This window comes from Piliocolobus tephrosceles, chromosome X (assembly GCF_002776525.5).
Source record: "Piliocolobus tephrosceles isolate RC106 chromosome X, ASM277652v3, whole genome shotgun sequence".
NCBI lineage: Eukaryota > Metazoa > Chordata > Mammalia > Primates > Cercopithecidae > Piliocolobus > Piliocolobus tephrosceles.
In genome coordinates, this window is record NC_045455.1 from 79442158 (window position 1) to 79456601 (window position 14444).

General features: G+C 39.7%; 1 protein-coding gene across 1 annotated transcript; it reads right to left on the reverse strand.

Annotated features, from left to right (window-relative positions):
* Positions 1-261: 261 nt before the first annotated feature.
* RFXAP (regulatory factor X associated protein) lies at positions 262-10664 on the reverse strand. Its single transcript, XM_023208828.2, has 3 exons — positions 9881-10664; positions 4308-4415; positions 262-2209 (listed from the first exon to the last, which is right to left on the reverse strand). The coding sequence occupies exons 1-3, from the start codon at positions 10478-10480 to the stop codon at positions 2099-2101; spliced, it is 819 nt and encodes a 272-aa protein (XP_023064596.1). The 5' UTR covers positions 10481-10664; the 3' UTR covers positions 262-2098.
* Between the last annotated feature and the right edge of the window lie 3780 nt (positions 10665-14444).

Below are 14444 nucleotides of genomic sequence, written 5' to 3' on the forward strand. Positions count from 1 at the left end.
AGGAAGCTATTACCAGGGCAGCAGGGTAGGATTCTAAAAAAACAAGTGGAAACGTTCAAAACTTTCAGAAGTCTGTTCAGAGCTGGCATCGTGTTATGTCCTCTGCATTTTATTGGCAAAAACAAATCACAAGGCCAGTCCTCTAGATCTAAGGGGTAGGTAAATAAACTCAAGCTCAACGGGTAGGAGGAGCAGCAAAGTCACAGGGCAAATGGCACGAGTGAACACACGGATAAAAAACTGGAGACACACTGCAATAAATTACCCAAAATAAACCTTATTGCTCTACTGATCAGTTTATAAAGTAAAAAACTGTCTAATGTGGCAGATAATAATTAAATTGTGTTGAGTATTGTCTTATTATTCTTATCCAAATGCATGAACAGGCAGCTACCTTATCCTAAAAAATATCCTTCGTAAAAGATTCTGAGTCTCTCAGTTAGCTGTCCTAGGTCTGACAATTACTCATCATCACCAAGTTCTTATAAGTATTTAAATTCAGTCCCTTTTCATTCAGCTCTCACTGGGCTATTATTTTCCCTCCTTTCCCATTTCCATCCATTTCCCATTTCCCTCCTTTCCCATTATTCCATCTGAAGAAGCATTAAACTAATGTTTTTCACCATAAAGGGTAACTTAAGCTTCAAAAAAACTCTCAACATCCTAAGTATGAGAATAAACTAACAGTTAATAACAGACAGTAGATGAATTCCCCTGCGTCTAGTAAGAATAAACTAAAGAACAGAATAAAGAAATCAGCCAACTCAAAGGTCAACAACTGGACTTTAATGAATTAATTTTGTTAAAAGCATTTTGAACAGATATGCAAGTAAAAACACACACATTAAAAAATGAACAAAAACATTCTTGCTTTCCATAAGTACTTCTCAGAACAGCCATGATTAAGTTTAACTATATATAGAGTTTAAAAAACAAGTAACAAATTTTTGTATAGTAAACTTGAGATATATACATTTATATCCTAATATTGGATATACTCTCTTGACATTTAATTTGTTATTCCTATTGGTAGGTTTGCCTTTTTAAAGTTTTCCTAGGAGAAAGTATAAGAAAAAAGTATCCAGATTACCCATCATTTTTGAACATAGGAATAGCAGTTTTGAGATAGCTCAATGGTGAAAAACAATGACAAAATGCTGGACTGTTAGTTTTATTGTCAGGACCTCCTTTTTGAAAAGGATCTTTATCATTTTGTTTAATAAAAATAAGTATAAGAAAAATAATTTTGTCTTGGCATTGGTGGGCTGAGATCTATACTGTTCACAAATTCAACAAACAAGAAATGTCTGCTTTAAGAGATCAACACTAACAGGTAACATGAAAGACAGAAGCCAACTGTAGGAGACACATCCCAGTGTGCTTAGTTAATCCCTCAGGTTTTACTAGCACACCTCTGAAAAAGAGATGCACATCCTAAATTCACAGATATTAAACAATAATCACTTTCCTTACATCTATATAAAATGTGCTTACCTCTCTGACAGCTTCAGTCTTAACTGCAAAGAAAGGTTATTAAGAGAACCCAATTATAGGTGCCCCAACTACATGTTAGCACCACAAAATAGCCATCAACATTTCTTAGGAGTGTTATTGGCACTGTGGGTGAGACAATCCTTAGTATGTGGGACTACCCCTGATACTGCAGAACATTTAGCATTCCTGACCACTCACTAAAAACCAGTGGTTTTCAAGGTCACTATGACAATCAAATGGACCGCTGATGAGAACCACTGAGCTAGATGAGTCAAGATTAGTATCTATTAACTTTATGACTTCCACAGAAAGTAACTGCTTCATTACCTTCAGTAACAATGACTGAAGAGGAATATCTTTTTAAAAAACATTATAATTAAATGTTATTTCGGAAAGATAAGCTGACTTCTTCAAACTCATAGTAATCTGAAAGATTAGATGCACAAAGTGCAATACTTATTTATCCCCAAATGCACACATACATTTACAGGAAAATGTTTATGTTCTACAGGCATATATTATTACCCCATTTATATTTGGTAAAAAAATATGCTCATCTATTACAGTAAGATAAAAACCATGTAGATGTTCTTGGTAAGTTCCCTCACATTGATGCTCCTGGAAACTGCTGCTGTCTTTGCTCCAAAACTTGCTGATTTAATAGTTGTTGCTGTTTCTGTAAAAACTGCACTACTTCTGGACTTCTTAGTAACGACTTAGAAAGAAAAGAAAAAAATTATTAATAGCATTAATCTATGCGATTAGACTGTTTTCATGCTATGAAATTACTCTGATGTGTCCCTACACATGACACAATATGTTCACAAAAATATGCCTGAATCAAAATCACTTTTACATCTGATGCACTGCAACTAAGCTTCAAACTGAAAATAATGTGATGTCACACATCAAAATACTAAAACCTAAAAATAACAGGTGAAGTCTGTTATTGGTGACTTTGTGCACAAAGGAAACGCCTTCTATAATATGCCAGCAAATATATCTCTTGAAATACGTAAGAACAAAGAGCACTGACCCAGGATTATAGCAAGAAAAAAAATGGAGATGAAAGGGGGCCAAATGTGAAAATAGCAGCTAAATGCCAGTTTGTACATACACATAAACTAGTGCTAGAAGTCAAGTTTCTCATTAGCCAACTAAGTCTTCATAAAGAAATTTAAAATTGTGTGTATAGGTGTGCATTTATATATGTGTGTATATATATAGGTATATACCAAAATTTCAGGAAAAAAACTAATAGAACTGCTCCAAAACATCCAATACCTTCTTGTACACTCATCATTTTAAAATCTAGTTGTAATAATATAACAAATATAACAGACTATGATTAACATATGATTATTAGAGACAGGGTCTGCGTTCCCCACGCTGGAGTGCAGTGGCGGGAGCATAGCTCACTGCAGTCTTGAACTCCTAGGCTCAAGCAATCATCCTGCCACAGTCTCCTGTAATGTGTTTTTATAATAAAATACTTACATAAATTTATAAAGAAAAAAATCTTTGGCCCCAATAAGTTGCAAAAAGATAAACCGAATAAAGGGAACATACTATCATTAAATCCTGATTTTAACATTATATGTATTATATCTTAGTACATTTTCTATTTATTAAATAGTTTTGTTTAAAAATCATCTTAGCTGTTATGACACCATTGGACATTTAGGCTGTTTCAATCACCTTTTTACTATTTATGATAAATATATTCCTGGCAATATCTTTATGTTTAACTCCATCCATATTTACGATTTACATCCTGTAAATGCCTTCATATTAAATGTGATGTCTGAGTCAAAAGGGATGACTCCTGGTACATAATGCCCACTGCTTTCCGAAAGTGCTATACCAATATATAATGCCATTAACTGCAGGAGGATGCCCATTTCATGAAAGGCTCAACATCATTGCACCATTGTGCGTAATCGTTTAAACAATTTTCACTTTTTGTTTATTTTTACTGATATTGAATACCTTTCCATATCATTTAATGGTATTCCGCCTTTTTTTTTCTGTTTGTATCTTTTGCAATGTATTGAAGTCAAAGGTTTTCCTCATCAAATTATAGGAATTGTTGTAATAACCTTTCTTTGCAGTTAAGACTGAAGCTGTCAAAGAGGCAAACATATTTTATATATAGATAAGGAAACTGATCATGTTTAGTGATTTATAGGGTGCTCTGTTGCCTAGGCTGGAGTACAGTGGTACGATCACAGCTCACTGCAGCCTCAAACTCCTGGGCTCAAGCAATCCTCCTGTTTCAGCCTCTTGACTACAGCTACATACCATCACACTCAGCTGCTTTCTAAATTTTTTTGTAGATGGGGTCTCGCTATGTTGCCCAGAATGGTCTCAAATTCCCAGCCTCAAGTGATCCTCCCACCTGACCTCCCAAAGTGCTAGGATTACAGGCATGAACCACCATGCCCAACCAGGAATATTTTATGTGATAAAATACCAGCCACAATAACCACAGTCTTTCATACTTGTTGTACATATTTTTGCTCTAGGTTATTGTGCATTTTGCCACTAGTTTTGACTATAGCATTCATTTTTATGTAGTCAAGTTTATAACCTTTTCCCTGTGATTTTGTCTATATAAGCTAAAAAAAAATCTCGTTACAGATTTTTGAGGTAAAGTTTCGATTCTTTTTTTAAAACTTTGACTTCTTATTAGGAATTTATTTTGATGTATAGTGTGATGTCATGCGCTAAAATCTCAAAAATCTCAATAGTTCCATTTATAACAAAAAACGTTTGTTAACACATTTATAACTGATTTACAAACAGATATTTACCAGTCTTTTTTGATTTAACACTTGTTCTAAAAGAGTAGGTCTTGCAGGACGATCCCCAAAAGATCCTGTTCTTTGTTTAACAATGGAGAGTATGTTATCTGCACTTTCCTGGGATAAATGATAAAAATGCAAATAGATAAACAGTTAATGTAATAAGTCATGATTACAGGTATTTCAAAGAGGTAATGAACAGGGCTTTGCATTTCTTCCTTCTTCTTGCCCAGTCTCTGTAAACTCGAAAGTTCTTCATTATCATAGGCAAGATACCGGCAGTTAATTTGATGTAACATTCCTTCTTGCTCCCTCTCCCACCTGATTTCAACTTGAGTTCTTTAGTCTCTTGACAGGTCTCCAAATTAATAGTGTGTGATACAGTGTGATAGAGTAACAGTGTGAGAGGTGGGCCACTAAGATTGAGGCAGAGTTACTTGTGAGCTATTTTCAACATTACAAAAAATGCCAAGTGGAACTGACCATTCTCTTTTTATAATGCTATCCAGGCCAAAACATAATCTGCTTGCCTTTGGATGAAATATATGAACTCAGAGGCAAATTATACACTGCTCAATAAGATATCTGATAGCTTTTACCCAGTTAACAATCAAAACAAATGGGGGAGTAGTAAAATATTGTTTAAAGAAGCAACTGATAACCAAATCTTTCAAAATTTAGATAAACTTGCTTGAAAAAGCACTAGTATAGTCTCCTGCCACCTGTATGAACAAAACAGGTAAGTCCTAAACCGATACCATTACCCTGAGATTTAACTGCCCAAAAACAAAATCAGCCGCACTTATTACCAAATATGTACTCCCAGTTACCTGACTGCATCTTAAATACTTGCAATTGTGCTGGCATAACAAAATATTGTTTAGCTGACTGAAATATTCTGACTCTTACAAAACTATGCTACAATACCACATCCAAAATTCTTACTAAGTAAATATAAAACTATAAATGTTTTACCAGAAAGCCATACTTTACATGAATTTAACCTCTTCGTTCTTTACTTAGAATATTATCTATGCTGTTTTTTCCTCTTGGCCTTCTTTCTACCGGCCTCTGAGTTATCTATGAGAATATTCTCTTAATCTCTTTCATTATGAGAAGTTTACCAACCTTATATTACGAAAACATTCCATCCCTAAACATTTTAGGCCTCAACACATAACAACTGTAAAAAGAAAATTCTAATACCCAGAGGAAACAAAAATAACTTCTTCCTCCCCCACCGACCCCCGAGTTGATTTTATTTATGAGATTCTTTAATTTTTATGTGCAAGATAATGGAATGCTGAAATTGACTTGACGGTACAGTACTCTCCCCCCTCACAACCTCACTATGCAAATTCAAAAGGTTAATATCACAAAATATTAGATACTGAATTAGATAGAGAAGCTTGTAGTGAAAATAACCTTTAGTCATCTAGTCCAAACTTGTACAGATGTTGGAATTCTTTTTCAAAAACTTTCCATGCTCTTTGTCCTACAGAGTTTACCAACTTTTGCCACACTTCATTTGGTTTTGAATAGCTCTGATATTTCGGTAGAATGTCAGGTAGCTTTACTTAAGCTGAGCTGAAAGACATACTCCTTGTGATTTACGCCTAAGAGTTCCAGTTACCTCAGAACTATGCCATATAAGTCTACTCCTTCTCTTAAATGATAGCTTTTCAGATATTTAATAACAACAATCCCACCAACAGAAGTCAATTCATTTATCCCTAGTCCCTTTATGTGCCTCTCATATAGCACAGTTCTTAGATTGGTGGAGTAGACATCATACACACTTGTTCCTCACTTAACCTTGGCTTGTGTAAGAAATAATTTTAGAAACTTTAATTTCTTTAATTTTTTTTACCTTAATAAATCCTTCATTGGAATAGAGACCTTAATTTCTAATCTTGCTGCTCACAACATAGCAGAAGATACCGTCATCACCTGTCAGTCCTACTACAGTGATCTTCGAAATAGTCTCAAAATCTATAGGCTCTCAACTTTAACCCACTCCATCAGGGTAGGATCCTCTGCTACTTCCTAATTATCACTTCATTTAAAGACTCCAAACCCAAATCCCACAGCCTGGCATTCAATACTATAAAAAACTGGCTTCAACCTATCTTTCCAAATTTTTCTCTCATGAATTTTCCACTCAACTATTACATTTTAGCTAGAATAGTCCACTTGCTATCTTCACAAAAGTGTTTTCTGTATTCCTACTTCTCTTTCTTTACTAAAATGTGCTTCTCTTTCCTTTTATCTACCAGAATTCTAGGGAAGCAGTACAGTAAGGCGGTAAAAGTGAAGGCTCTAGAATAAGACTGCTTGTGCTTGAGTACGGTACTTGCTGGCTGTATGACCTAGGCCAAATTCTTTAGCCTCTCTGTGCCTCAGTTTCCATGTATGTAAAACACAGTACCTATCCCACGGCTGAAGGCTTGTGAGACTCCATTTATAGCTTAACACAGTGCTTGACACATAAGAAATTCAGCTCATGAAGTGTAAACTATTACCCATCCTTTGTGATTTATACTGAGTCACATTTCCTCTGCAAAGCCTTTCTGGAGTATCTCAGCCTGCAATGATCTATCCTCCTCTGAAATACTAAAACCGGACTATATAGTTGGCTCTTATTACATCCTAACTGGCACTGTTATTTTCTTTACACTCACTCAGTTTAACAAAGATAAAGACTTACAGATCTTGTTACCTCCTCAGAACTGATAAAGTATCCCACAATATAAGACAAACTGGATAGTAAGCTATTATTTGTTGCTTATAGCAATTAATTCCCTTCCCTAAGAAGTCATGCAAATTATTTCAAAACAGTGAAGCTGGGTGCAATGGTGAAGTAATCCTAGCTACTCGGAAGGCTGAGGCGGGAGGGTCACTTGAGCCCAGGAATTTGAGGTCAGCCTGGGCAACAGTGTGAGACCCATCTCTAAAAATTAGATAAGTAAATAAATAACAAAATAGTAAATTATGAGGTTCTTTTTGTGGGAGGTGCAGAGACAAGACTCTAATTCAGTATCTATTTGCCTTTTATACATTTTCCTTACTGTAGATGTAAATGCTAGGTAGTTTAAAAAAAAAAAAAAAATGTAAGCAGCCATAGGTTAACTACTTCTTTCTTGAAAATAAGTATTATTAGGCTGGGTGTGGTGGGTCACACCTGTAATTCCAGCACTTTGGGAGGCTGAGATGGGAGGATCGGGAGTTCAAGACCAGACTGGCCAACATGGCGAAACCCGGTCTCTACTAAAAATACAAAAATTAGCTGGGGGTGGTGGTGCATGCCTATAATCCCAGCTACTTAGGAGGCTGAGGCACAAGAACTGCTTGAACCCAGGAGGTGGACGTTGTAGTTGGCCGAGATCACACCATTGTACTCCAGCCTGAGCAACAACAGAGTGAGACACTGTCTCAAAAAAAAAAAAAAAAAAAAGAAAGAAAAAAAGTATTATTTTTCTCCCTCTCCAAAGAAATCTGAAGAGAATGAGCACCTGTGGAACATACTGAGGAAGAAACTTGATCACTTTTACTAACTTTCATTCTTTTCCAGGTGTTTATTTCTCTAATTCCCCATAATTAGAGATTTGGTAAAACATATAACAAGAATATGGATTGAGGGGGTTTTTAAACTAAGATTACAGAAGTCCTGAGCCCATTAATTAGTATGCAAAATTAAAGTTACATAGTGGATTTTTCTAGGAAGAGTCTTCATTAAGTCACCAGATACTCAAAGGAGTCCTCTTACTCCAAAAGATTAAAACTTAAGGGAAAGAGAAGTCACTCAGTCCCAACCAGTGTGAATTAAGTATGACACACTGGCAACTGTAGATTTTGGAAATATTTAGAATATTATACTTTTTGTTTTTGAAACAAAGTCTTTCTCTGTCACCCAGGCTGGAGTGAAGCGGCACAATCATGGCTCACTGCAGCCTCAATTTCCTGGGCTCAATGATCCTTCCACCTCAGCCTTCTGAATAGCTAGGACCACAGGCATGTGCCAACATACCCGGCTAATTTTAAAATTTTTGTTGAGATGGGGGTCTCCCTATGTTACCCAGGCTGGTCTCGAACTCCTAGGCTCAAGCAATCCTCCCTCCTAGGCCTCCCCAAGTTCTGGGCTTACAGGTATCAGCCACTGTGCCTGGCCTAGAACATTATTACATTTGTAAACAATTACAAGGTCTAATATTTTAGTAATGGAGCACTTCAAGTTCAGTCGGAAACTAAGAAATTTAAAGACTCAGAATACATCCTAAGACCCTAAGACAGCTTGCAGTTAAAGAAAAAATTTTTTTCACCGTTTTTTTTTTTTTTTTTTTTAAGGAGACAGGGTCTCGCTATGTCATCCAGGCTGGAGTGCAGTGATGCAAACAAGGCTCATCGCAGCCTTGAACCCCTCGTCTCAAGTAATCCTCCCACCTCACCCTCCCGAGTACAGCTGGGTATACAGGCACTTGCCACCATACTTGGCTTGGATCACTTGTAACAAAATTAAATTTCTCTCTACACTGAGGGATTACATAGCTCTCACAAGAAGAAATATCTGCTTATCTGTGACAGCCTCAAAGTATACCACTAACAATGACAATAATAACAGCAAAGGTTTGCAAACTTTAACCTCTTGCTGGACACCGTGTGAACACTCAGCATGGAATGGCTCACATATTCACAGCAACACTGTGAATGACACACTATTTTAATGCTCATTTTACAGAGTTTCATAACCTATTCAAGCCACACAGCCAGCAAATGATGGAACAGGGCTTTGCACCCAGAAGTCCAACTCCAAACACTGGTTTTACCTTTGACTCAGTTCAAATCAAACAATCCAAAAGTTTTTTGAGACTTACACCCCATTATCATCCTTTTTTTCCCCCCTCAGGGGTACCAAGAAAAGGGATAGTGAAAACAGGGTACTAAAAACAAGGATACTGAGAACAAGGTAGATTAAGTATTGGGGTAGTGAGAACATGAGAACAAGGGACTAAACATAGGGGTACTGGGAACAGAGTTGTAAGAAAAGGGTACTAAGTACAGGGGTACTACAGACAGGCAACTGAGCACAGTACTAAAAATAGGGTACTAGGAAGAGGGTTAACAGAACAGGACACTAAAAACAAAGTACTAAATAAATGACTATTACGAATAGAGGTACTGAGAACTGGATACTGAGAACAGAGTAGTGAAAACCGAAAGAGATGACTTTCTCAGAAGTACCAACTTCATCTAGGTTCCTAAGTCTCCTTTAGCGATGAACCAGACCGAACATTTACTCTATGTCCTTCCAGCCATATCCCAGATCTATGACAGCTCTGTCGATGTCACATTATTTTTACTGAAATTTCGGCACCTATCATATGGGTGTAACAGAACTGTTACTGCTTTGCACATGTTGGTATAAACTTTAATTTAGGGCAAACATTCTAATTCTCAACCACTAACCCAGTCACTGCAACCCGGCCCATTTGGAAGCGGATGGGGCGGCCCTGGAGATGCGGTTTGCGTTAAGATTGGGTTTCTTCTTCCACCGCCCACCCCTAGGCCTCAGCTAAGTCTGATACCTCGAGTTTGACGTTTCCCGCGCTGCCAGTCGAGGCAGTCCCACCGCAGTTCAGGGCCTGGTCGCTCTTCTTCTTTTTATACTTGTCCTTGTACATCTTGTTGCGGTGTTTCTTGCACATCCACGGCTTGCGCTGCTTGGCCACCTGGCTCGTGGTCTCGCTGCAGCCTTCGTAGGTGCAGGTCTTGCTCATGCTGCCCCCGCCGCTGCCCCGCCTCCGGGCGCCGCCGCTGCTGGCCTCGCCCCCCGAGTGGGTCTCCTCGTCCTCCAGATCCTCCAAACTAGCCGCGCTCTCGCCTCCCCCTGGAGGGTCCGAAGTGTCTAGCAGGTCCGCTTCGTCCTCCCCAGCCTCGTCTTCGCCATCCCCGGCCCCTTCGCACAGGTACCTAACGGGCTTACCCGCCCCAACGCTGCCTCCGGGGACCGCGGCCTCGTCCTGCCCAGCACAGGGTTGCATCACCAGCAGGGTGAACTGCGAGGCCGCGGTCGCCACCGGGGCTGGCGCCAGGGCGGGAGCCGCAGCCGGGGCTAGGGCCGCGGGGTGGGGCACGCCGCTGGCGGCGCCCGGCCCCGCGCCCTCCGCGACACCCTGCGCCTCCATGCTGCTGAGACCTGGCCGGGGTCCACGACTCCGGGCTTTTAGCACCTTCCTGGCCTAGCGGCACTTTGCAAAATAAAGACTCAAGAAACGCTACGGGAAACAGCGGCGGTGCCCCGAAGGCGCCCCGACTGCGCCTGCGTGTCCGCAGCCTGCGCGTCAGCGTGTGTACGCCCGCTGGCTGTCATGGAGCGCGGCGCCTCTGGGGGCGGGGCTGAGCGCACAGCCGACGGGACTGACTGCGCATGTGCGGATCCGGCCCCTTGGGCCAGCTGGGGGATTTGCAGACCGGGTCTGTAGGGCTGTGGTTGGCAAGGCAGCGCCGTTTTACCTGAACCTATTGTATCTAAAGCGGTTCAAAGCATCTTCTACAGGAGTTCCAGTAAGCAAATTAAGATTGTTCCTGAGCAGTCTCACGACTTGTAGTGTTAGGATGCTAATTTTATTATTTACCCCCAAACTGCCTGCAAGGGGAGATTTGAAGCTGGGATGTAGTGGTGTCACAGCCTGAAGCCACTAGCTCGCAGTCCATGAAGGTAGAAATGGCTTATTTGAAAATAGTGGAGCGGAGAGGAGTGGGCCACACCTTTGGCCGAGTTGTATTTGTATTGAGGGTTAACTTTGTTTTTTTCTCCTGGAAACTCACTTGATTTTTAATACTTGCTCTTTGCTGTGGCTGCTGCAATAAGTCTTAACGTTTTCATTCCACAGAGTGAAAATGTGTGAAAAGGAATACTGAATGGCAAAAGTTTAAAAAAAAAAAATGAATGTTCTATCAGTTCTATCAGTTGCTGGGTAATTGCCGGTTGTTAAATCTTGGCTTGCCCAAATCCCAGGAGAGAAAATATCCTGCCGTATCCTGAACTGTTAAGTAGATGTTCTTTTTCCCTTCATCCTGTTCTTTCACCTGGTCAGATTTCCCATCCCACCTACCGGAAAGCAATGACTTTATTCAACAAACTATAAATCCATTCACACCAAGATGTTTGGGTGCTGACATGTAGGTAGATCAGTTATGTTTTAAAGAGAGGCAAGTGGAAGGGAGAAGGTTTGGAATTAGAGCAACCTAGTTAGTACTGTCCTGTGTGACTACAGCAAATTGGTTACAGCCTCTCTGAGCCTCAGTTTCCTCATTAGTAAAACTTGGCAGTCGGTGGTGTGCTAGGGCCAACTGATGATACCTGGTTGCTAACATTTCAGAAGTATAATTAGCAGAAAAATTAAACACTGCTATTATTAAAAATCTTACTACATGAACTTACAATAAGATTATATTAAAAACAAAGGTTACGGCAGGGTGCGGTTGCTCTCGCCTGTAATCCCAGCACTTTTTGGGAGGCCGAGGAGGGATCAACTGCCATTGGGTTGGCCATGTTTAACACTAAATATTGGAGGGAGACCTAATCTAGGCCCTGGTGCAGTTGGGCTTTAATGTGCAAGCATAGGAAAGAATTAGCCCCTCCCTGGCATAGGAAGGATCATAATCTAAGACCCAAAGGTTAACCCGACAGGCTGGTCACGGTGGCTCACGCCTGTAATCGCAGCACTTGGGATGCCAAGGTGGATGAATCACCTGAGGTCAGGAGTTTGAGACCAGCCTGGCCAACATAGTGAAACCCTGTCTCTACTGAAAATACAAAAATTAGCTGGGCGTGGTGGCACACGCCTGTAGTCCCAGTACTTGGGAGGCTGAGGGAGAAGAATCGCTTGAACCCAGGAAGTGTAAGTTGCAGTAAGCCAAGATCGCACCATTGCAGTCCAGCCTGGGTGACAGAGCGAGACTCTATCTCAAAAAATAAAAATAAAAATAAAAAAATAAAGATTACCTCGACAGAACCTTGACTCCAGCCCCATTCTGCCAGCTCAGCACCATGGGTAGGGAAGCACCCACTTCTCCCCAGGTGAGATCAAGGGTATAATCCTCATGACCAGGATTTATTCCTCATACACTTGGCTGTAAGAGGTTTCTATGGCACTCTGCCTACAGGGGATCCACCATGGATGAGTTATTCCTTACTTCTTAAGTGTCATTTGCTTGTTTAATTTTGTTTAATCTGTTACCAATACAGAAGAAAGCAATTCCATAGTCCCTTCCCTTGAGTTTACACTATACTGCTAAGTTGGTTGAATACAATTTGTTCTAAATGATTTAATAAAATAAAATAATAATTTGTATTTTACTTTGGACATAAGATGTACTTTGTACATCTGATATTCTGAGAATACTTAGCATTTCAAATGAAAGCATAAAATCATAATTGGTTGAACTTTTGGCGAAGTCCTAAAGGACTTGTTAAGGATTGTGACTATAGGTTTTTAGGATGTATTCAGTCAATTCTTTAAAAGAGTTTATTGAGATATAATTTATGTGCTGTAAAGTTTACCCATTTTAAGTGTACAATTCAATTTTTTTTTTTCAGTATATTTCCAGAGTTGTATAACCTTAACCTAACTTTGGATTTTCTTCAACTCAGAAAGAAACCCTGTACCTATCAGCAGTCATTCCCATTCTTCCTCCCCACTCTTTTCCTTTTCCATCCCTAGGCAACCACGGATCTACTTTCTGTCTCTGTCTTTTTTTTTTTTTTTTTTTTTTTGAGACGCAGTCTCGCTCTGTCGCCCAGGCTGGAGTGCAGTGGCGCGATCTAGGCTAACTGCAAGCTCCGCCTCCCGGGTTCCCGCCATTCTCCTGCCTCAGCCTCTTGAGTAGCTGCGACTACAGACGCCCGCCACCGCGCCGGCTAATTTTTTGTATTTTTAGTAGAGACGGGGTTTCACCGTGGTCTCAATCTCCTGACCTTGTGATCCGCCCGCCTTGGCCTCCCAAAGTGCTGGGATTACAGGAGTGAGCCACCGCGCCTGGCTCTGTCTCTGTCTTGATAGATTTGCCTATCCTGGACATTTCATTAACTGATATCATACAACATGTGATCTTTGTGAGTGACAGTGGTTTCTCTTACTTAACATTTCTTTTTCTCCTTTCTTTCCTTTCCCTTCCTTCCTTCCTTCCTTTCGCTTTCCTTCCTTCCTTTCTTCCTTCCTTCCTTCCTTCCTTTCGCCTGCCTGCCTGCCTTCCTTCCTTCTTCCTCTTTCTTTTCTTTCTTCTTCGTTTTTTTTTTTTTTTTTTTTTTTTTTTTTTTTTTTGAAGGGTCTTGCTCTGTCACCCAGGCTGGATGCACTGGTGCAATCATAGCTCAGTGCAGCTTCAAACTCCTGGTCTCAAGTGATCTTCCTGCCTCAACTTCCCTTGTAGCCAGGACTATATATCAGTGCCACCACACCCAGCTAATTTAATTAATTAATTAATTAATTTATTTATTTTTGTACAGATGGGGTTTTGCCATGTTGCCCAGGCTGGTCTTGAACTCCTGGCCTTACGTAATCCTCTTACCTCGGCCTCCCAAAGAACTGGGATTGTAAGTATGTGCCACTATGCCTGGCTTCATTTAGCTTTCCAATCACTCATTCTTTCCATATATAGTCTTTGAGCTTCTATTATTTACGCCGTGGTAGAGGTAAATAAAACACTCTTCCTTCAAGGAGCTTAGAGTGGTGGTTCTTGACTCTGTTAGACCCAAAGGTCCCTCGTTTTTTAAACAAATATTTTGTAAAATTTCTTTCACAATCTCAAAATAAAATTCGCATTTAAAATGACACACTTATCCAGAGAATTTAAAAATGAACATTATCCTCGGGGACTGGGAGGACGGAAAAATAGAGAGTTGTTTAAGGGGTATAGAGTTGCAGTTTAACTGGATGAAAAGTTCTGGAGATTGATTGCACAACAATGTAAATATGCTTAGCACTATTGAGCTGTATATTTTTAAATGATCAATATGGTAGATTTGGAGATGTTTATTTTTATCACAATTTAAAATATTCCACATTGTCCTAAATGTAATATAAAGGAGACATAAAGAAGAAAGTAATTTGTAATCTAATAACATGTGTATCTCACGTGTTAATT

Coding starts and splice junctions, on each gene's coding strand:
- RFXAP (XM_023208828.2), bottom strand. CDS start 10,480: ATGGAGGCGCAGGGTGTCGCGGAGGGCGCGGGGCCGGGCGCCGCCAGC. Junction 4,416..9,880: donor CGGGAAACGTCAAACTCGAG/GTATCAGACTTA, acceptor CATTTATCCCAG/GAAAGTGCAGATAACATACT. Junction 2,210..4,307: donor TGTTAAATCAAAAAAGACTG/GTAAATATCTGT, acceptor TTTCTTTCTAAG/TCGTTACTAAGAAGTCCAGA.